The following is a 21,705-nucleotide window of genomic DNA, read 5'->3' on the forward strand; positions in this document are numbered from 1 at the left end:
CTATATATTCCCCATCATGTTATGTCCTCCCTAAAATCATAAAGGAAAAGTATATTGTCATAACCTGTTGCTTGTTTGCTTAAAACTCTTGGGGAATTCTGCTTGCTCGCAATGTCTGTGAGCGAGAGATGCAGTGAGATGAACATAACGAGGTCTCCGCGAGGTCAGTAGGTAAAAACTCACTCCTCCTGCATTTGTTTGGAAGGAGAAATGGCCATGACTGTAACACAGCGCTGCAACTAACAAGGTGCTTAGCCTGCGCACGCTTGTTGACTTCAGAGCCTGTCTCTCCTCTCCGAACACGATCCAGCCAAAATACAGAATCTGACGACCCGGAAATCATTCCGTTGACCGAAACCCTTCACTACCTCTCTCCGTACTGCGTAGTACATAGCTCAAAGCGTGTTGTTATGCAAGTGCTCCAAAAATATTTGAGATAGATTAGGCCAACTGAAAATATGAATCTTCAAGTGCTCATTACTGGACACATGACACATATAGGCCTAAAACCGTAACCAGAAAATGCATCTGAAGACACTGATTAAAGATCAGGCCTTTTTTGGAATTGCAATTCTGCCTACTCGGATTGCGTAATCCAGTGAAATGTCATCATAATCAAGTCAAATGTAAACATTATTTCAGATTGAAAAAAGCACACGAGACAATCCATTAAGTAGTCATTTTTATATATTTGTATATATTCATATATTACACATTTAATACAGGCACATTGAGAAATCATAAAGTGAAAATGAAAAGTGGCTGAGATATCGGTAAATATTTACATATTATGAGAATCATTTACGCTGAATTTGCTCTTATTCTCCATTCGACAAACATACAAAAAAAGGTGACAAAAATGCCTTGGACAATTTCATTGAGTGTTGTGTTATGAGACAGCAAGAACCAGCTTGCTTTACATTGCATTCAGGTCCATTGTGATTCTGTAGGAGGTCTCAGTGACTTCATATAGATAGTTGGAAAGAATTTACAACAGTCACTTTAGGAGATTCCCACAAATAATCCAGATTTGATATGTACTTTATGAGAAAAAAAAAGATGAAAAAAAAAAGTAATACAACTCACTCCCGTTTTGGGCTACCTTGCATTATTTGGTTGAGTGATGGAGTGAAAGACAGCATTTCTGAGATGGCGAGATACTTGGACTGTTTTGGAAGGGCACCCCATCTAATGTTATCACCTGGCTGCACTTCTGTCTGAAGGTCTAGTCTCCATCAGGCTACAATAATTCTTGAATTAAAGGCATACGATTAAAAAAGACCACTAAAATAGCGATGAAAAAGTTTCATATTACAAGATATTTGTGCCAAGTACTGTGTAGAAAACAACCATGTTTTACATACAACCATTGTTTTACAACATTGTTAACAATAATAACTTTTGTTGTTTCATTAACGCATCAGTGAATCAGACATTAAGACACAAGGCCGGATGCCTGGACAGTTTCCAACTGCCCTTAGAACAGGAAGGCCTTTCGATAAAGAATCTTCACAATATTTTTTTTTATTATTTATTCTCATACTAGATGTGATTAATGTCTAGTAAACCATGTGAGAATCCCACGGTCATCATACACTTGAGGGATCCTTTGTCTGCTGATGGGATAGTACCAAGCCATGACAAGACATAGTAGGTATTGTAGGCTACTTCCTGGTGTAGCACCTGCAAACCCCTTTTCATTAGCCAATTAGCAACACCATTCATTGTTACTAGGTACTACGGATCCAATCAGTGACTGCATATTCTAATCATGTGGTCGTGGATTTCACAATAAAGGCTTTGGATGAAAAGAGGCAGATAAAGCCCTGTTTAACTGACTGGTAAATAAGGTTTCTCTAAGAGGAGGAAGTCTCTTTACTGCTGATTTTCAGTTGGAATAAGGCAATAAGTCATCTCTAACTATTGTGTCTTAGGTCAGAATCAAGTACCACATATGGCACCTGGCAGTACAGACTACTGAGGAATATCTCCTCAAAGTTGTCAACACCTGTTGGCTTCAGGTCTGTTTAAGGCATTTCAAGAACTTAAATGATTTGGCCTCATTTTGATTCCACTGGATATTGTTTGACTAACTCAAGTATTGAATACAAATTGTAAAAGATTTTATATCGATAGAAAATACATCAGACATCGTCATTGCAAAAGGCAGCTACGAGGTTTGGAGAGATTCTACTGGGCCAAACCTCTCTGGAAGACAAAGGCCTTTGGGTTTAGATACAATTCGTAAGACAGGATTTTTCCCTTCGGTATCCGAAAAAAAAGGTTTTATATATTAACTGGCTTAAGATTGGTGCTTTATTTTTTGACTGTGCTTTTGCATACAAAAGAGAAAAGAGAAAAAGCTTTAGGCACATTTCTCCACAGAATCGTCCACAGTTCAAACAGGCACTGAGGTCAGTTTAGTAGTCATTTTTTGCTTTTGTATCAGAGTACTTGTTAAAATCGACAACACAATGACAATGTATCAAGGTTTGAGCCATAGATGTTTGAGAGAGGACTGAGTTGTAGTTTGAGACAGCTTATTCACTTAATCGCTTCATTGCACATGATTGGATAAGAAGGAAACCAGAAAAGATGACAAGGCAAAAATAAATCAGTCTGGAGTTCAGAGTTCAGTCTGGTCAATTAAAGCAATCAGCAATTGCATTTACAGTGGAGATAGATGGAAGGATGGATGAAAAAAAAAAAAAGGCGAGTAGTTTACGTTCATATAATCTTTTCTGTGTTCTGCCCATCTTTGCAACACCAAGAGCTTAGATGAATTACAGAAAGTAGAGATTGTTAGTGCCGATTTTTTTCTTTCATTTTTTTTCTTTTTAGATATAACATAGATTTATATATAATCCATACATTATGTTACCTATACAACACATACTACATATCTGACTTTATAAAAGTCAGAACAGGTCAGAAAGCATCAGACCCATCTCATTACTTTACATTTGCTGACAACTCCACATTAGTTCCGTCTGTTAATTTCTTTCTTTTAAATTCTAAACAGTGTTGCATACCCAGTGCGGTGTTCCTGTAGTCTTCTCTCTAACCAAGGGGAGGGGAAGGGGAACCTGGCCTGAAAATGCACGGATGGTTCCAGAAAGTCGAGGCCTGTCCCAAACTCCCCCAAGATTCCTCCTTCATCCTTCATCCGAAAACAGGACAAAAAAGAGGGAACGTGTGAAAGTAAAACAAAGTAACTTAGTTTCTATAGAGACGTTGTGCTTAAGGGAGTCCAGGTTTGGGTGTTGGCTCAGCAGTCTGCCATGTAGCGCCCTGCAACGAGGCACACAAGAAGCTCACGTTAGTCCTATTCTAACCTTGTTTTTCTACGGAAACACATTTGTGTCGTCCACTCTCTTTGTCTGTTTTACGATTGAAAAAAAATGCATGTTTCAAAAACCATTTTCTAAAATGCGTTCACAAATACCTGTGGCAAACCGCTTTTTATTGAGGGAGAGTCGGTACCCAGAGCCGGGCAGCTCCATGTCCACCCCCGAGAGTGTGCTCCCCTCGCTCATGAACTGGACGGCCAGGGTGGAGGGGGTGGAGGGGCCATCGGAAAGCTCAAACTTAGCCCTGAGAGACCCCGAGCCTACAGGGTCACACACACACATTTTTTGTTTTAATGTCTTATTCACATACCCAAATATTTGTTGTGAGACAGATATGTGCTTCATTCATTCATTCAGCCACTATATGAATTACCTTCATTGTCAGAGATATCGCTCAGCTTCCATAACGATTTCTGCTGCTCTGTGTTCCTGTGGAAAAACATGAAACGACGTGTCAGTCCCGGAACCTAAAATGGCTCCCTTGAATTGTGTCAACCCTCTCTGTAAGAATCCTAACCAGAGGCTCTTTCCGTCTCACCAGATGGCGTTGGGCAGAGCTTGCATGCTGGTGACCCCTCCATCAACGGGCACTAGGACCTGGAGGTTGGTGAGCGTGCCCGGGCAGGTCATGGACTCCGGGTTGTAGCGGTAGTCGAGGCGCAGGTCGGTGGTGGTGGCCGTGCACTTCCAGTACACCGCCAGGTTCAGAGGGGTGGACTGGATACCATTGGACACCACCTGGGAAAGTCAGAGGACCGTTATAGCATGAAGCACTTTGGGTGCACTTGATTAATTTTTCACTGAGAGGCTATGAATCCAGTGGTTCCGCTCCATGCGTGCAGCTGGTACTCGAATCAAAGACACAGCAATAACTTACCAAATATTTATCTGATCATTTAACTGGGCGCAAGACTCGAAGTGCTAATCTTTGTCAGCTTAGACCAGGTTACTTAAGACAAGCATGCAACTAACATATCCTCACATACACGTTTTCTTTGGACGTTTTTTTTTCTCCGCCACCCAGGTGGAATCACGGTCACATACAGTGCAGACTCTGTGGTTGTGGTCATGTTGAGGTGTGGATCATGTTGAGGAAGACTCTGGTGTGGTTGTGGTCATGTTGAGGTGTGGATCTGACCTGGTACTTGAGGATGTCGACGTTGTAGTAGGAGGCTGTGGGGTTCTGCTCTGAGGACTTCCTTAGGTACGATGTCAGGGCCGGCATGTTGAACCAGAAATCCCTGGTGTTGGAGTCGCTCTGTGAGGGGTCGCTGGATCCAACACACACACACACACTTGTTTGAATGCCTTTGGGAGGTACAACGTTGTTGGAAAAGAGGAAACCAAACATTTTGCAAAAGGTTGTAAAGACATCAGCACAAAGTGAACCCCCAAAAAAGCACCATCTCCTCGCCAACTTCTGTCTCTCTCTGTGTCTCTCTCTGTGTCTCTCTCTGTGTCTCTCTCTCTGTGTCTCTCTCTCTGTGTCTCTCACTCTCTCTCTCTCTCTCTTTCGTACACATTCGCGCTCTTTCACACATATGCACACGTCTCTCCGTCTCGCTCTCTCACTCTCTTGCTGACACACACACACTCGGACAGAGGGAAAACTATCAGAGACTAAATTATTCAGAGCCCTCCTTGGCTGTGTGTGTGCAGCTCCAATAGCTCGGAAAGAATGACCCTTTTATTGCCACCCAGCTATTAAGTCATGAATTCCGTTTGATTCAATTAGACAAGCCATGTGGTCTCGGGATAACCTCAGTGGAAGCCAAGCGAGAAGAGGAGCAGAGGGGACGAGGAGAAAGAGAGGGAGAAGTTGAGGGGTAGGGAGAGAGGCCCTTCTCCTTTGGAGGAGGGGAAAAAACGGTCAAAAGATAAACTGCTGTGTCAGGTCTTTGTTCAAAACACGTCTTCCCCAACAGGTCAGAGTCTGTTTGTGCATCAGGTCCTTTGTGTGGTTGGCCCCTGTCTATGGAATGAACGAGTGGTGAACCGCTCGAACGGCCGACTGAATGAGAGCGCGCGCGCGTTTGGATGCGCGCACGTGCGCGCGCGCGCCTGACTGAGTCGTCGTGATGTGACTGTTGTCCGAGCGACGCGGTGCGGCGCGTCTGAGGGGCGGGAGGCGAGCGGGACACGGCGAGGACCTGACGGCTGACGACGGATGGAAAAACACTTCACTCCGGGCGTAATGACAGGTTTACTGCCGATCCTAATCGAATTTCCTCCCCCCTGACGCACTTCTCCTCTAAGACGCCCCCCCCCCACCCTGATTCTTTCCCACAAGACTGTCATAAATTCTTCTCTGTCTTTAAAAAAAAAATATATTTGGGGGGGTCTTTTTCGTAGTCCTGTCGACCGAGCAGAATCTGACCCTGAACACCCAGCTCGAACAGAAACTGGAACTCTATATTCCCGCAAGTGTCTCGTCGCGGAAGGCGCACAAGTCGATTGGTCGCTCGTCCGCACTGTAGCTGACCAACCGACCACAGACATTCGACACCCTCCTCCCTCACTGGCCACTCACCTGTACAGTAGCTGCTGATTGGGCAGGATCTGCTCCAGCTTGCTGGTGTTCCTCAGTTTGAAGGTGAGCACGGCGGGAGAGGGGTTGCTGGTGAACACCTTCATGATGCCCATGGGGAAGGAGAGCGTCATGTCTCCGGTGATCTTCACTATGCACCTGAGACACAGACACGGCCCTCATGACCACTCAAACGCTGGGTCAATACAGCTGACTTTACCCTGTCAAGTGAACTGATTCCCGTCAATGTGTGTCCCATCTAGAAGTCATCTTTGAAATGGTAAGAATCAACCATCGTAACATTGCCCGATGTGATTATACTATTACTACTGTTTGGAAGAGCGTCTGGTCCCGTTTCTAACCCAGGTCCAGTCTAGACCAAAACAGACCAGCGCAAGTCCAGTCTAGACCAGTACCAGCCCCATTTAACCAAGGCCCATTCTAGTCCAGTACCAGACCAGTCTAAACCAGGCCCAGAACCGTCAAACCCCAACCTAGATTAGTCTAGGCCAGTAGCAGCCTAGTCTAACCCAGGCCCAGGTTAGCCCAGCCATCTAACCCAGGCCCAGTCTAGGCCAGGCCCAGTCTAGTCTAAACTGATTGTGTGGTTTTAGAGTGAGCCCCAACCCCTGCCTCTGTGTCCACTCCATTGCTTATGAAATGTTCCATTGGCTAATCCCTGCAAAAAGAAGACTTTTGCACAGCAGCAATTTAACAGCAGTTAACCAATAAAGGGGTATATGTTTTCTCTGCCCCAGACTATCATCTGCCCCGTGTGGTTTATCCACTCTGAAAGAATGGTGTCGGCATGAAGCAAATCAAAAACATTCCACACGCAGGGAGAGGAGTCACACACACACACGCACACACACCCGTCCCATGCGTGTGAGACACAGTGTGAACTGTTAAGAGGGGGGGGGGGGGGGGGGGGGGGTGTCATTGAAGCGTAGTGCTTGTTTGCACGACACATTGCAGCATGAGCAACGGTGAGTGCTAAAATGCTAATATCCATGTGCGTGTCTGCGGTTTGGGGAAATTGGGTGTAAGCAGCTAGCTCCCTCTCAGAGTGTGTGGTGTGTGTGTGTTTCTGCACGCATGCCTGGGTGTGTGTGTGTGTGTGTGTGTGTATGCATATACAAACATGTCTGGCTGTGTGTGTGTGTGTGCAGGCCCGGGCTGGGGGTAGCTGCAGGAGGTCATGTGAGACTCACTTAGTAGGATCAGCTCCTTTGAAGTAGGCATTAACAGATTCTGTGAAGGCCACAGCGATGGGCAAAGCATCCTGGGAAGCCAGGGTCACCGGGCTGGGTCCGCGAGATGTCCCTGAGAGAGACAGGGAGACAGAGAGAGAGACAGAGAAAGACAGAGGCAAAGAGAGAGAGAGAGATATAAAGACAGAGGCAGAGAGAGAGAGAGGAGAGAGACAGAGAAAGACAGAGGCAGAGAGAGAGAGAGAGAGAGAGAGAGAGAGAGAAAGAACAAGAAGTGATGGAAACATACAATTATTTCAATTTTGAAGTTTTAGTTCATTATTAAAAACAAGAAATCATATTAAAAAAAAAGAAAATGTGTTGTGAGGGTAACAAGACACAGTTACAATGAACAGTTCTGCAGGTACAAGACACAAGGTACAGCTCTGTAGAAACATGCTGCTTGGAATAAAATGCTTGTTGTTTGGGATTAAAGACAGTGCATGAGTAGTCAGGTCATTTAGGCTTTTGAACCAATTAAAATACAAGGATTATTTGAGCAAGAATGGTTCATTCAAGACGGAACAACTGCTAATATTAAACCTCCATTCCATCATCCAGGATTAATGAAGACACACCCATGCCGTTGACCCAGGGAGAGACGCATACGGACGGACCAACCACAATCACATGTCAAACGTCTGCAAAGCCGACAGCCAATCCGGGGGGCTGGTATTAGTGCGTCACACAGAGAGGGGCGGTGCCCCGACCTCGTGAACCAATCCCATCGTTTCCTACCTGCGGGCGTCTCACAGCGCTTCTCAAAGGTGGGCAGCTTGGCTATGAAGCCATCGTCCTCTACGGCGGCCATGACAGAAGCAGCCAGACAGGGACAAGACACCACAAGACCCACAGAGAGTCAAAATGAGGTGACACGATGCCAGGTGGGAGACAAGAGGAGGACACACGCGGCCAAGAGTCACCCCAAACACTGAGACTAGCATCCTCCTCCAGCCCTCCTTCGATCACACACACACACACACTGGTCACAATGCAAGAGCGACCAAGGACACAGCGCCCCGGGGGCGTCGTGTGACACACACACTCCGGAGGAGGAGGTGGTGAGCGGCCTGCGCGTTGCAGGTGGCGGACAGGAAGTTAGGGTGGAGGAAGTCGCGTGGAAGGAAGGAAGGAAGGAAGGAAGGGGAGAAGGAGAGAAGGGAGGGGGGAGGGAGGGAAGACTCACTCTGACTGAGGAGGAGGAAGGGAGAGAGGGAGAGGAGAAGCTCTGGCCCTGGAGAGGAGGACGAGGCGGCGAGGGGGGCACGCTCCGGCCCTAGGAGGAGAAGGGAGGGAGAAGGGGAAGAACGGAATCGCAGACACACCATTAAAGAAAGGAAGAAAGACAGAACCAGGAAGGAGAGAGAGGACTGCAGCGTCCTGGGGGGGGGCGGGGGGGGGGGGGGGGGGGGGGGGGGGGGCGTGTCCTTACCCACTGTGGGCGTGTTGCTCGCGCTCAGAGAGGCGTTGGAGGACAGAGAGGAGGAGCTCTCTGCCCGGGCCAGCGGTGCCGGAGGCGGGCTGGCGTTGGACGTCGCCTTGGGCGGGCTAAACGGCCGCACCTGATTGGTCAACAACAACATAAACAAACGGGGCGGATGGACCGGATGAGTGAATCAGTCGTCAGCGGACCTGGCGACTGTACAGCCAAATCTTGCAAATGTCGTTTCACACTGGCATGAAAAGGGAAGCTCTTGCCCAATGGGTTGATAAGGCCACCTGACACATAGGTGTAGCGAATGATTAGTAGTATCTTATGACACATATACAAGTTTATTTGGATTGCAGTGCTGAGATCAGAAGAATACTCACAATCTCATTGATGCCAGTGAGCTTGCTGGTGGGCAGCTTGGGCCTGGAGGAGGGTCGAGGGGGGGGCACCAGGGCTCCAGCAGCCAGGGGGGTGGTGGGGCGGTTGGGGACAGGCACTGTGGGGTGGGGCGGATCAGTCACAGGTGAACAGCGGCACAGAGGCACAAGGAACCATTTAAATAGAGTCGAAGCAGAGGCAGCAAGTCAAAGATGGCCTGCCGTCCACGCTATAATGAGGAGGTGTTCCTCGATGCCCTATGAAATGACACATCACTTTAACCTGCTGAGTCACTCCAATCAGAGTCATTCCAACAAACAAACCAAAAAAACGAACATGCATTAACACTTCAAACATGCACAAATGGAAAACTGTATTCAAAAGAAATATAACAGAAATTAAGAAATATTTCTCGGTAACTTTACCCAGGATATTGAACACCAAAATAAACCAAACAATTATTCAACCATAACAGAAATTATGCAAAAGTAAAAGCTTGACAGAAAAAAAAATAAATAAATTAAACAAAATAAAATCATAAATAAAATAGAAATGAACAACTTCACAAAAGGCAAACATTGCAAGTGCAGCAACTCCCATGCTGCTTGTTACCGTTGGTGATCTGGCTGATTGTAGCTGCTGCCAGTGGAGCGTAGATATCCTGGTCACCGGTGGTGCTGTTTGGCTCCCCTAACCTAACCTTTGCCCCACTGCCCAGAGACACCCTGTTGTAGGGGTCAGCGGGGTCGTCAGTGAAGAAGCGGGGTGGAGGAAAGGTGGGGGGGATGGACTGGGTCCGGGGGGGCTCCCTCACCCCCCCACCGCTAATAGTCTGGCGGCGCAATGGCACAACGTCATCATTGAAGGCGATCCACTGGCTCTTGGACCAGGAGAGGGAGCAGAAGGCGTCTGCACTCTGAGGCTGCGTGGCTGTGGCCCAGGTTGGGACGAGCGCTGGGCTCTGGGAGGGTTCCAGGGGCTCCATGGGCCTGCTGAGGGGGGCGCTATGGGCCCTGGCTGGGATGGGCCTCAGCCCCGGGAAGGGCTCATCCAGGGAGTCCCAGGGAGAGGTGGAGGTGGCCGAGGATTGGAGGGGAGAGGCGCCAAATTGGGGCTGCTGCTGCAGGCTTTCAGCAATGTGGGGCGAGAGCTCTTGCTCTGACACCACCTCAGCTGGAGGGGGCGCTGGAGAGGCCAGAGCAGTGATAAGCACACAACAGAGAGGAAGACTAAGTACATCATTAGCAATGTCACCATGACTAAACAGAAAGGTCATCTGATACAAAGATAAACACTTACTTTGAACTTTAAGCATAATCATATCCATAAACTTGAAAGCATATTTAACAACTCACTGAATCAGTTACATGCTGAAATTAAAATGCCATTTCCTCGTTGCAAAATAAAAATAAACCTCAACAATGACCTTTAAAAAGGCGGAGACTTCTGCTATACAGTATAATGGTTTAAACGTAATGGACACTTCTAGATGCAACTTTGCTTCGAGAAAGGTGTTAAATCGTTCACTTATTCCAATGCAATCTCTAGGCAATATTAAGCAACCCCTGCTCCAGGTCAGGCCAAGAATACCAGACATATTTGAGGCTAAAGCCAATCAGTAATAAATGTGCATTACTTCCGTCTGAGAAGACCCTTGATTTAGAGGTAGACACACACACACACGCATGCATGCATGCACACACTCTCTCTTTCATTTTGGGGCTTTTCAGTCGCACACAAAGTTAGACTACGGCACTCACATACTGAACTAAGCACTGTGTATCCCACATCGACATAAAAAGCATGAACCAAAATAAAAACAAATAGAACACGGCCAGCACGTGTACAGTGAATAACAAACGTTTAAATAAAAGAAAAGAAAAAAAGAAAAAACACGAGGAAGACCAAATATAGGTTGTGAGGACTTTGATTCAAAAGAAGCGAGGCGCTCCCTCTTTACCTGGCTCCTCTGGCAGAAAGACATCTAAGTCATTCGGGTGGAGAGACGGAGAAGGAGGACTGGGGAGGAAAAGGGAAGCGAGGTCTGACGAAAAGCGGGGGGGCGAAAGAGAGGAGAGCAGCGTCAACACAAAATAAGACAAATAAACAAACCCAAAAAACTTCAAACAAAATAGAAAAACATCCACAGATGAACGCAAGCTCGGAAAAAAAAAAGGCCTCGAATCACCTAATCTCTAATCTTTTCTTTCACACCTCTCGCAAGAAAAGCGGCCAGCAGATTAATGTTGTGGAGTGTTGAGGCTGGGCCTGTTGAGAAGTGTTGTGTGTGTGTGTTCGGCACTGGTAATACCTGCCTCCATTGTACACACAGAGACTTAGCAGGTCAGATGCAGGTTCTAAGTCCTCTAGCTGCATCTTAACTAGGGCACTTTAACGCTGCTCTTTTGACTGGTAATCCCGGACCTCTGACAGTCCCAAGACAGTGTTTGACAACAGACGTGCCAGTGGGCCTTACGTACGGCCCTTTGACCTCAACTAGGTGCCAATTAACAGTGGATTAAGATTAGCCGAGCCAAAGGGTCACGGCTAAACCTGTTTAATCACCGGCGATGCACACACAGTGCTCCCGGCCCCTCCCCCCCTCCACCAAAGTGAACTTCAACACTATAAACGTTCACACACATGTGTTTATGGCCCGGATGGAGATAAAGGGAGTGCGTGTGAAGAGAAGGAAAGAGAGAGTGAGAGGAAGCGTAAAATACAGATTAAAAAAAAATAAAAAAAAAGGGAAATCCACAATGACATACAAGGGAAGTTTAATGAAACTATACATTACAATATAAACAGACAAACTCAAAAAGGAACTCATAAATAAAAACAAAACAGCTCAACGAATCCCAATGTTGAAACGTTCATGAAATGTTTCCAGTCTGGTTCCGGGAATACTTCTGCTGTGTAAACTGGGTTAAATGGATCAGAACCAGACTGCAGAACGAGATAAAAATGGCTACCAGTCTAACTCCCTAGAGTGGAGTGTAGGGTTCACTGCAGGGGTCACCGGCCCCATCTGAGACAGACCTGAGAGAGTAGACTTCCAACGGACTGGTCAGGAGGAAGAGAGAGAGACACCGGGGAGAAAGGGAGACAGCGAGACCGGAAGGGGGTGGGGGGGGGGAAAGAGCACGTTACCTGCAGATGAGGCGACAGAGGGGGAGGAGCCGGCTCCAGGGGAGGGGCCAAACGGATCCAGCGACAGCAGGTCACTGTTGGTCAGTCTGCTGCTGAGAAAGAGAGTGACACAGAGAGGGAGAGAGAGAAACAAGGGATGAAATGGAAGGCTACTATCATACAACCAAAGTCATTGTGGCATATGCACTAGGCAGCAGGATTCTGTCTGCCGTAAGACAGGGGGATTTTCCTCCTCTACTTACTCATTATAAGATGTCGGCATCCTAGTCTTTCCTAGCTCATCACCTGGACCAGAGTAGAGAACACACTAATTAAACCCTGTATACACACACACACACAAACACACACCTTCCCCATGTGACCCCCAAAGAAAAGGAGCACTTACACTCACATTTGCACGCACTCGCACCCTCACGACCGTTCACGCGTCCGCACACACTCACAACCAACACATCCTCTCGGGTGGACGTTCACTCTCAGCCGTCCAGGCACACACACTCCAGGAGAGAGAGAGAGACGCCACGCTAACAGACCCAGGGCCACCGACCAGCCCTGGGAGTTGAGATTGGGTTACGGAACAGGTGCTAATCCTGGAAATCACACCCTCCTATTCGTGATTCAAACCAAAGGATTCTGTGAATTTGTTTTCCCAGAGCTCTACCAAGACCCCCCGGCCCCTTCCCCTGCTGCCTCGCGGTGTGGTTTAAGGGTGGGTTATCTGTGCTGCCATGGTGCCAGTGCTGCTAGCATCGAGGCTCTGCGTTAGCTTGCTGTAGGTTAGCAGGTGTTAGTATGCTCTCTGTGTGTGTGTTTGTGTGTGTGCGAGTGCACAGGGAGCTGTGCCAGGGCTTACGGCCTGGGCTGAGGTGAGGTTGTAGCACAAGGGAGTGAGTGTGTGGTGTGTGTGTGTGAGAGAGAGAGAGAGAGGGTGCGGGGGCTAGTGCAGGGTCAGACTGACTGACAGACAGGGAGCTACTCACCTGGTACCTGAGCCTTAGCAACTGAGCCTATTCTGCGGGGGGCGAACCCTGCTGACCCCCCCGAACCCATGTAGAACACACAACTATCAATCTCAACTCAGCCTATAATGTCATATCAATGTCAACTCTACCCATTACTTGATCATTGAATAAAAGTGTAAATATATACTAAATGCTGAATGAATACATTATTACTGTTATAACTGAATTCTGAATATAAACTGATCTGGTCAATATAAACTCGGCTGATTAATAAGTTCCTATCAGTGTGTAAACTCAACATCAATCAATATATTTTTTCTTTTTTTACATAGTCATTGGATACACTTTTCGGGTTCATTTGAAGAGATAGTTATGGTATATACTGTCTATACAAGGTGTGATTTGGTGTATTTCTGTCTTATGTCTTTGACAGCCTGGGATGTTTATCAGGCTCTTTAGCCGAAATGAAACTTCATTTCAGCAAACCCAGCCAAAACGCACGGGGAAAAAGAAAAGGAAAACATGGTCGACATGCAAAATAAAAACAGGCAATTAAGCAATTAATCTTACTTATAGCTTATAAGATGACATGTCTACATACGCAAACATGGAAACAGATCAAAATAAATAAATAAAAGTAGCCGAGTTTGGCTCTCGTTTGGGCCGTGTTGACTTTGGCGCGAATGCAAAAATGAACTTCTTCAAAAAGCAATCCGGGCATTAGAGAGAGAAAAAAAATGAAGCGATGAAGACATCTAAATGGTAGCTCCTTTTAGAGTCACACAGATATAGTGCAAATACAGCACACACAAGCGCGCGCCCACACACACACAAGGAAAATACTCACTGGATTGATTCCTCCGAATCTGACTCTGAAAACACAAACAGACATTAATTAATTCCAGCGGACACACACATGGGACAAGCTGTGAACTTCCCTGCTCCCCAGATACACAGCCCCTTCACATCTCCACACAGTGGAGAGGCTGAGAGCACAGTCAGTTTGTCTACCATTCAACCAGATGAGCTGTATGACCACTCGAACAGCAACAACGAGCTATGTTTAACTATGTGTACTGACAGTACAAGGGGCATAAAAAAAAAAACTGATGTTTTGAAACGATGTTGAAAACGATATTATTAACTGTTCCCCGAGGGGAGGGTGTATTTTACACTTCAGAGTTTAAGAGACAGTAAATCAGACTGTTCTCAGACTGTTCTCAGAGACTCTCTCTCTTTCTCTTTTTCTCTTTTTCTCTTTTTCTCTTTTTCTCTCTTTCTCTTACACACACACACACACACACACACACACACACACACACACACACACACACACACACACACACACACACACACACACACACACACACACACACACACACACACACACACACACACACACACACACACACCAGGCGTTAAACCTAGGGTGAAACATTCAGCAATACAATCCACACAGCGATGAATCAGGCCCAACAGAGAGAGGGACCCGGACGCTTCCACCAGCTCCCTCGCAGAGTCCGCTGAGGACATCAATCTGACGCGGCACACAGGGCTCACACGAGACACGCACTCCTGTGTGTCCGACCCCATGGACGCAGAGAACATCTGTCTCAATAAAGTTTTGACTCACACAAAGGGGAGAAAGGGAAGGGGGGAGAGAGAGAGAGAGAGAGAGAGAGAGAGAGAGAGGAAGAACGAGAGAAAAGTAGGAAAAGAAGAGTGTGATGGAGAGAGAGAGAGTTTTTTAAGTAAATAAAATAAGAATTCGAAAGGGGAGGAAAGAGAGAAGTGGACGTGAGGAGCAGGCAGGAGAGCTGCTGGGGAAGGTCGTCAGGCCGCCGCGGAGCAGGGAGGGCCACGGTTTAGTCCCCACAGGCACTGAGCGGCAAATGGGTTCAATTACGGCTCTCCTCTGGCCCACACACACCCGACTTCCACCGGCGTTTCAATAAAGCACCGCCACACGGGGGAACGAGCAGGAGCAGGCGGGAAGAGACAGAGAAAAAGAAAAACCAGAAGGAAAGAAAGAAAGGAGGGGGAGAGAAGAGAGGCATGCGTTCAATAATTCACGCCAGATGACGCCACCTTCGTCATCACCTACATTTTTCAAGTCAGGAACATTTAGCCCAGAACTTTTCTGTCACCATGAAAGTGGAAATAAAACATGAAAATACTTTAAAAGGATTTGAATGAGTGGGGTGCCGGGTGAAGAAAAACATTGTGGATGGAATATTCTGGTTTTCAAATGATAATAGAACTCAAGAAGACAAACAACTTTTTGTGTTTTCTTTTGTAGTTTTGGACGAGGAAATATTTGAGAGGTTAAGTTGTGTCGTCTACCAAAAACTCATTTGTAACGCACAGAGTGAGAGGTTCAGGCCGTGGAAAAGCCAAACATTGTTTTTCCTGTAGATACTTTCTAAAACGATTCAACAAAAATTAAATAAATTCAGTGTTAACCCGGGACTACTTGCCAAGGTTGATTCATTTGGTTTAAAACACATAGTTAGCTTATTCAAAACATATCTGTAAAAAACATTACCGAACACTCCATCAAATCTAATGGTTGACTTAAAAGTGTACCCATAAAGTGTGCACAAATACTTGTACACAAGTCATGTCCAAACCCTGAGGTCGAATCGTATAAAACATGAGAGGAAGAATGAAGAAGTGAAGAGTTAGACAGAGGGAGAGAGAGAGCGAAATATCGAGATTGAAAAAAGGCTGATTAAAACACAGAAAGTAGTGGAGAGGTGTGCAGGAAGAGAGGATAGAGAGTACATGGAAGAGAGTTAGTGTGTGAGAGAGAGAGAAAGAGAGAGAGAGAGAGAGAGAGAGTGAGAGAGATGGGAAGAGAAAAAAACGGCAGAGTTCACGCGACAGTTGTGTCGTGTGCAATAAAGATGGACGGACCGAGTGAAGAGGGGAAAAAAGAGGCGAGGCTCACACAACTGCCGTCTACACACCGAGCGTGGGCGACAACAAGTAACATCAAAGCACCCGCCCACCCCCACACACACTCAAAGTGGTTGGAGACGAGGTCGGCTCTGGGCAGAAGGTCAAAGGTCGACTTGGATCCAGCGTGCTGCCGGGCTCCGATACTCTGACACGCCAAGCCTGGAATAACCACATAGAGAACAGCGTGTGCGAGTGTCTGAATCCCCCTTTCGCAGAAAGAGGACTTAGCACAACCAAGCTCTTGCCCCGGGTATTTAAAGAGACAGCTCCACCTGTACACCCGTCGCACCTTGAAATCGGTCTTCAAAACCCCCGCCCGGCCAGCGAACGGCACGCCAGCGGCGACCTGCGCGGATAACCACGGCTCCCCTCGACGCCGTCTCAACGCGCGCGCTTCGACGTGAAAAAAAAAACAAATAAACGGGAGAGGACGATGACGACGCGAGCGCCGCGGGCCTCGCTCTCGTGGCCGGGCCTCGGTCAACACAAACCCGCGCCAGACACCTGGCCAAAGCACACAGAGGTTTGCCGAAGAGCGGTTGAGGAGAGGTGTCAAGGTTTGTCGCTGAGGGGAAAGCTGCTGAGCTCTCCCAGGCCTGACGAGCAGGGGATAGGCTGTCTGCTGTTGCCCTCTAGTGTTCCAGGAAAAGGACTGAGTGTGGAACTGCTCTGTGGGACTCGAGAAGGGAAAATCGACAGGTGTACGGCGTCACGGAGTGTGTGTGCGTGCACGGGAGTGTAACGGGCACGTCCGCGGGCGTGTGTCGGCGTGAGCGGGATATTTGGGCGTACGTGTGTGACGGGTGTGCGAGGGCATGCGCTTCTATGGCCGTGTATACGCAAGTGGTTTGTGATGTGTATGACTTTGTTTATCTGTGTGTGTGTGTGTGTGTGTGTGTGTGTGTGTGTGTAAATGAGTACACGATGTGTGTGTCCCGTGTGTGTGTGTGTGTGTGGGGGGCACTAACACACCGTGGCGGAGGGCGATAGGCTGATGTTCCCAATGGAGGCCTTGAGCTCGTCGATCGTGGCCCGGCTCTGGATGGTTCCGTTGTTGGGCTGCACCGGCTTGATCTCCACGTGGAACTTCTTGGGCTCGTCCTCGTCCTCGGAGTCACTTGACGAGTAGAAAGAGTTCTCTTTGGCATGTAGACACACGGGGGGGGGGGGGGGGGGGGGGGGGGGGGTTAAGGAACCGGAACCGACAGCAGAACACGCTGAAGGCAAGGGGACAATATGTCTGACATGTGCTCCACACAGGACCTGACTGTGTTCTCGTTGGGTTTTAGAGGCTTCAGTTTGTTCATGCTGGAATGAAAACCAGAACTTCACCCGTGTTTACGGTTCTCACAAACAAAGCCTCGCGAAAGACGCTCGAAAGGAATGAGTTCACTTAAAAAAAAAAAAAAAAAAAAGGAAATATGGAAACAACGAAACTAATTCGCCACGACGCATAACCACCGCTCGTACTGTAGCTGCATAGCCATGTTTCACATTTCTTGTCGAAGACAAATAAATAACTTATTGTGTGAGGCAAAGCGCGTCAAACGGGGCACAGGAAAGGATATCATTTTCATTGACCTCGGGCCTGATACAGAAACCGTCTTCGTCAACCTGGGGAACATTCTGGAAGAGATAGGGAAAAACCTGTCATTAATATAGAACGAGGAGAGAAGTTGTGCGTGTGTGAGTGAGAGAAAGAGTGACTGACTGAGCGCGTCCAACACGTATACTGTGTATGTGTGTTGTTTACTCACGGCGTTTTGGATGTCTATGTTCCCATTGTACCCTGGGGGTGCTCCATTGGCAGCGTTCTGTAGCCAGACAAAAAGGAGAGACAGAGGGGGGGTAGGGGTAGGGTGGTAAAATACAAGAAGTATGAATTTACCACAGAGGTACTTAGATCCTAGAAACAGCAATGACAGTGTTATCTGAAAACAGAAAACAACCTCAAATGTAAACTCAAATTTATATGTTTAGAGTGAAGAAAAAAAAAAGAATCCAAGATGTAAATCTCCACGTAAATATACTTACGGTAGCTTCAACTTCAGTGGATTCTCTGAGAAAGACAACATAAACAAAATAAAAAACGTACACAATCATATATTTCATCGTTCTCAGGATATGTATGGCTTTTGGTCTATACATCCTAGCAGGAGTGGTCGGACAGAACTTCTCAACGCTCTTGTGTTCACTTACGTGGAGTCCGTGTCCTTGTCTTTTCTGCGTCCTGGGATGGCGAAAGTCTTCCTCTTCCTGGGTTTGGCTCCTAACAGCAATAACGTGAACAAACAATCACCTCACCGTTACACATTTTCCCCAACCCAATGACTCCAGAAACTTCCATTTGACAGTTAGCGACCAATGATCTGTGAATTGGTTATTTTAACAGCGGGCCAAAAAACATGGTGTGTTGTTATTCATTCATGATCTCCAGATTAGAATGTCTGACTCAAGTACTATGTCATTTATTGTGTGTGTTTGTGTGTGTTACCTTCAGTGGCAATAGCGGTGTTGCACTCCTCAAACTCGATGGGCCCTAAGCAAACAGAACACACTCTTAAAGCAGGCTGAGACACGTTGAACTGAAAGGGTTAGCGACCCTCTGGTAAGTTATGCACACTCAGTTATTTTGTTGAAAGACATGAAACCACAGACCCACTTCTTAGAGGATAGTGTGGACACATACACACAAGTACAGACACTGAAAGGCCCTGGCAGATCCCAGAGGGCAGATGGGGTTAATCGCCGAGTCAAGTGTGTGTCTGTTGACGATGAGGAAAAGATTTGACACACACACACACACACAGACAGACACAGCAGCTCCCTTTTAATTCTGATAAAATGCTGTCCCATTTTCAACACATGCACACACTCAAACATTTCCACACAAAATCTTGAACACATGCTCGCATAACTACACACACACACAGCTACAAAACACTGATCCACACACACACACACACCCACACAAACACACACTCCCTTGCAGCCACGCTTACAATTTGACAGAACCAACGATGGCGAAGCTTAACGATAATCAAAACGATTAGATTAACACCTGAAAGCAACCTTAATCAATTCAGACTAATGACCGTGATATCATTCGGATCCTAACCAGCCTCAGATTGGGCCATGAAGAAAAGACAAAAAAAAGAAATATGCATAAACGACGGAGAAAAAAGGAAAAAGAAAGAAAACTCTTGCAAAAAACAACAAAGCTCACGCTTAATTTAATGCTCATCAATTATGCATGCTTAACTCTGAGTCCTAGCACTTGGAATGGCCCGACGCCAGAAGGTCTCAAAAAGCCTTTCCAAACGGGTTACGGCTGAGAGGTTTCATGGCGCACGCACATGACCGAGAAACCATGCTCATCCTCAAGACACACACGAAAAACCCACACTCTTCTTCGCAGACTCTCTCTCTCACACACGCACACACACACACTTGCAAAGCCGTGGGAACAACCAGAGGCAACACTTAGGATAAATGTGCGCCTTCAATGACCTCCTCTCGGGATGGCGGTTCTGGCTAGGCCGCTCATTACAACTCCAGCACCATCACACACAGCCATTAGCTGAAGCCACTATCCCATCAACTACTACAGCCATCAGGAGTCCCATCTAGGGAGGAGTTTACGGTTAGGGTCAAGTCCCAACCTCCCCGCAGGTGTGTGAGTTATTCAAAAGTCTATCAGGGATGTCAAAACAACCAATTGATCAAATAAATATTCCCCCTCTCTCTCCCGTTAACAGTTGATGTTCCTACAAGCGGACCGACAGGGCGTCCGGGCAATGCTGTGACTGCACTGTAAGAGATGCAGAGCATTCTTGGCAGAGAGCAGATCTATGTTCCAAATGCCCTTTAGAGCCTTTTGTATTTGTTTTCTTAGAAACTAATGCACGACCGGGAGGGAGGAGGCGGGCGGGAAGCGCTCGCTGAGAGAGAGAGAGAGGGAGAGAGAGGACGAGAGAGAGAGAGAGGACGAGAGAGAGAGAGACATAGAGAGAGACATAGAGAGAGAGAGAGAGAGAGAGAGAGAGAGAGAGAGAGAGAGAGAGAGGAGGGGATGCCTCAAGCAATATTTCCGTGGCACTGAAATGTCTTTGACCTGAAAAAAAACAAAGCCAACGATAGTTGACTCAAATGTATACGGCGGCCGACGCGACAGCCTGCACAGTGGTGAGCAGAGCTGAAGCATTGTTGTGAGGGGCGGGGGGGGGGAGGAGGCTGGGGGCTGGGGGGGGGGGGGGGGACTGAAGCGCAGGGAAGCGGCGAGTCACGAGAGGCCGGCATCACGGCAAGTGTAGTGGATGGAGTGCACCCATGACCCATCGACTCTACTGTGCAAATATTGGGCCTCTTTACCGCCGGCGAATACACATGATTGCCGAGTGTGTGCCCCATTCCAGTCACAACACGCACACACTCCATGTTCACAAGAGCCAGCAAGATGGAGAGGGAGAGAGGGAGAGAGGGAGAGAGGGAGAGAGAGAGAGAGAGAGAGAGAGAGCAAGAATGACAGCCAGAGAGAGCAATGAACAGAATGACTGGCAATCTTACACACCAAACTCCCTCCAAATCCAACGTGCACTGACGAAAAGCAGCCACATGCACGCTGTGACGACGCAACACTTCACATCATCATCATCTCTGCGCCAAAACTCGACCGGGGGGGTTTGCTCTCACGGATTTGACTCGCCGTGGCTGCCAAACAAAGGCACGCCGAAAACAAAAAGAGCAACCCGGACCGTGACAGATGTCAGAAGGGGAAGACTTGTGCACATCTGTAGTTGCTCCAGAGTTCAGGAGACGCTGTGGCCCAAACGGCAGCCAGGGTGGAGCACGGGGCTCCGAGGGCAGGGGGGGTGCCGCCGACAGCGTGGCCCCGTCGCCCGCGACGTGTTGCTCACACGCACTGGGGAGGGTCGGGGCGTGGCCGTCTGGCGTCAGTGTGAACGCGGACGAGAGGAGCGCTGGGAGACCGCGGCGGCCGAGGTGGACACCTCCACACGGAGAAATGTTGCGGTTTCTTCCTCTCTCTCTCTGCCTCTGTTTGCTCCTCTCTCCGCCTGTCTGTGTGTGTGTGTTTGAGAGAGAGAGAGAGGGGGGGGAGAGAGCATGCAGTCACGCATGAAAGCAGGAAGCTCTTTTAAATTGCGTATGCTTCACATGGCGCTGGGAGCGGAGTGGAAGAGGGGCGGGGCGATGTTGCGTGTCTGGCTCTCTGCCAGTTGACAGCTCAGCTGGATATCGGTGAACACTCGGTGCTACCCCCCCCCCCCCCCCCTCCCTCCCCCCAAAACCCACACCCCCAGTGTCACTGTTGGTCCGTGGTAGAAAGTTTATTCAAGCTCTCTCTCTCTCTCTCTCCCTCTCCCTCTCTCTCTCTCTCTCTCTCTCCCTCCCTCTCTCTCCCTCTCCACCCCCCTCCCTCTATCTCCCTCTCCAGCCGTCAGAGTGGCAGTGTCATCATGGGGACGTCTGGGTGATTGTTCTGACGTGGTGGAGGTCACGGCGCGACCTCTTCTGAACAGCTGGACAGGAGGAGGAATTCTTTAACTGTTTTTAGCCCCAATTAATTTGGCTGTCAGAACATTTGCAAGCCCTTGCACTGTGTCTGGACGGAGGGGTGAGCCTGTGTATGCGCGCACACTCACACACACAGGAGTACAGCCTCTGAATGCAAAAG

At 47.9% G+C, this 21,705-nt stretch overlaps 1 protein-coding gene across 1 annotated transcript in view; it reads right to left on the minus strand.

The window, feature by feature from the left end:
- Positions 1-667: 667 nt before the first annotated feature.
- fcho2 (FCH and mu domain containing endocytic adaptor 2) overlaps positions 668-21,705 on the minus strand; it is a 21,318-nt gene continuing 280 nt past the window's right edge. Inside the window, exons 2-24 of the mRNA XM_047045227.1 lie at positions 20,799-20,989; positions 18,505-18,595; positions 18,210-18,279; positions 18,045-18,069; positions 17,768-17,824; positions 17,579-17,636; positions 16,983-17,158; positions 13,897-13,921; positions 12,330-12,372; positions 12,088-12,179; positions 10,898-10,981; positions 9,550-10,110; positions 8,940-9,055; positions 8,560-8,689; positions 8,314-8,403; positions 7,866-7,925; positions 7,089-7,200; positions 5,881-6,036; positions 4,489-4,621; positions 3,889-4,088; positions 3,724-3,779; positions 3,446-3,610; positions 668-3,291 (exon numbers count right to left, since the gene is read on the minus strand). Of these exons, the coding sequence (XP_046901183.1) occupies positions 3,269-3,291; positions 3,446-3,610; positions 3,724-3,779; positions 3,889-4,088; positions 4,489-4,621; positions 5,881-6,036; positions 7,089-7,200; positions 7,866-7,925; positions 8,314-8,403; positions 8,560-8,689; positions 8,940-9,055; positions 9,550-10,110; positions 10,898-10,981; positions 12,088-12,179; positions 12,330-12,372; positions 13,897-13,921; positions 16,983-17,158; positions 17,579-17,636; positions 17,768-17,824; positions 18,045-18,069; positions 18,210-18,279; positions 18,505-18,595; positions 20,799-20,989 (2,714 nt within the window). The 3' untranslated portion in view covers positions 668-3,268. The remainder of the gene's footprint in view (positions 3,292-3,445; positions 3,611-3,723; positions 3,780-3,888; positions 4,089-4,488; positions 4,622-5,880; positions 6,037-7,088; positions 7,201-7,865; positions 7,926-8,313; positions 8,404-8,559; positions 8,690-8,939; positions 9,056-9,549; positions 10,111-10,897; positions 10,982-12,087; positions 12,180-12,329; positions 12,373-13,896; positions 13,922-16,982; positions 17,159-17,578; positions 17,637-17,767; positions 17,825-18,044; positions 18,070-18,209; positions 18,280-18,504; positions 18,596-20,798; positions 20,990-21,705) is intronic.

The sequence above is a fragment of the Hypomesus transpacificus genome, chromosome 22 (assembly GCF_021917145.1).
Source record: "Hypomesus transpacificus isolate Combined female chromosome 22, fHypTra1, whole genome shotgun sequence".
Taxonomy (NCBI): Eukaryota; Metazoa; Chordata; class Actinopteri; order Osmeriformes; family Osmeridae; genus Hypomesus; species Hypomesus transpacificus.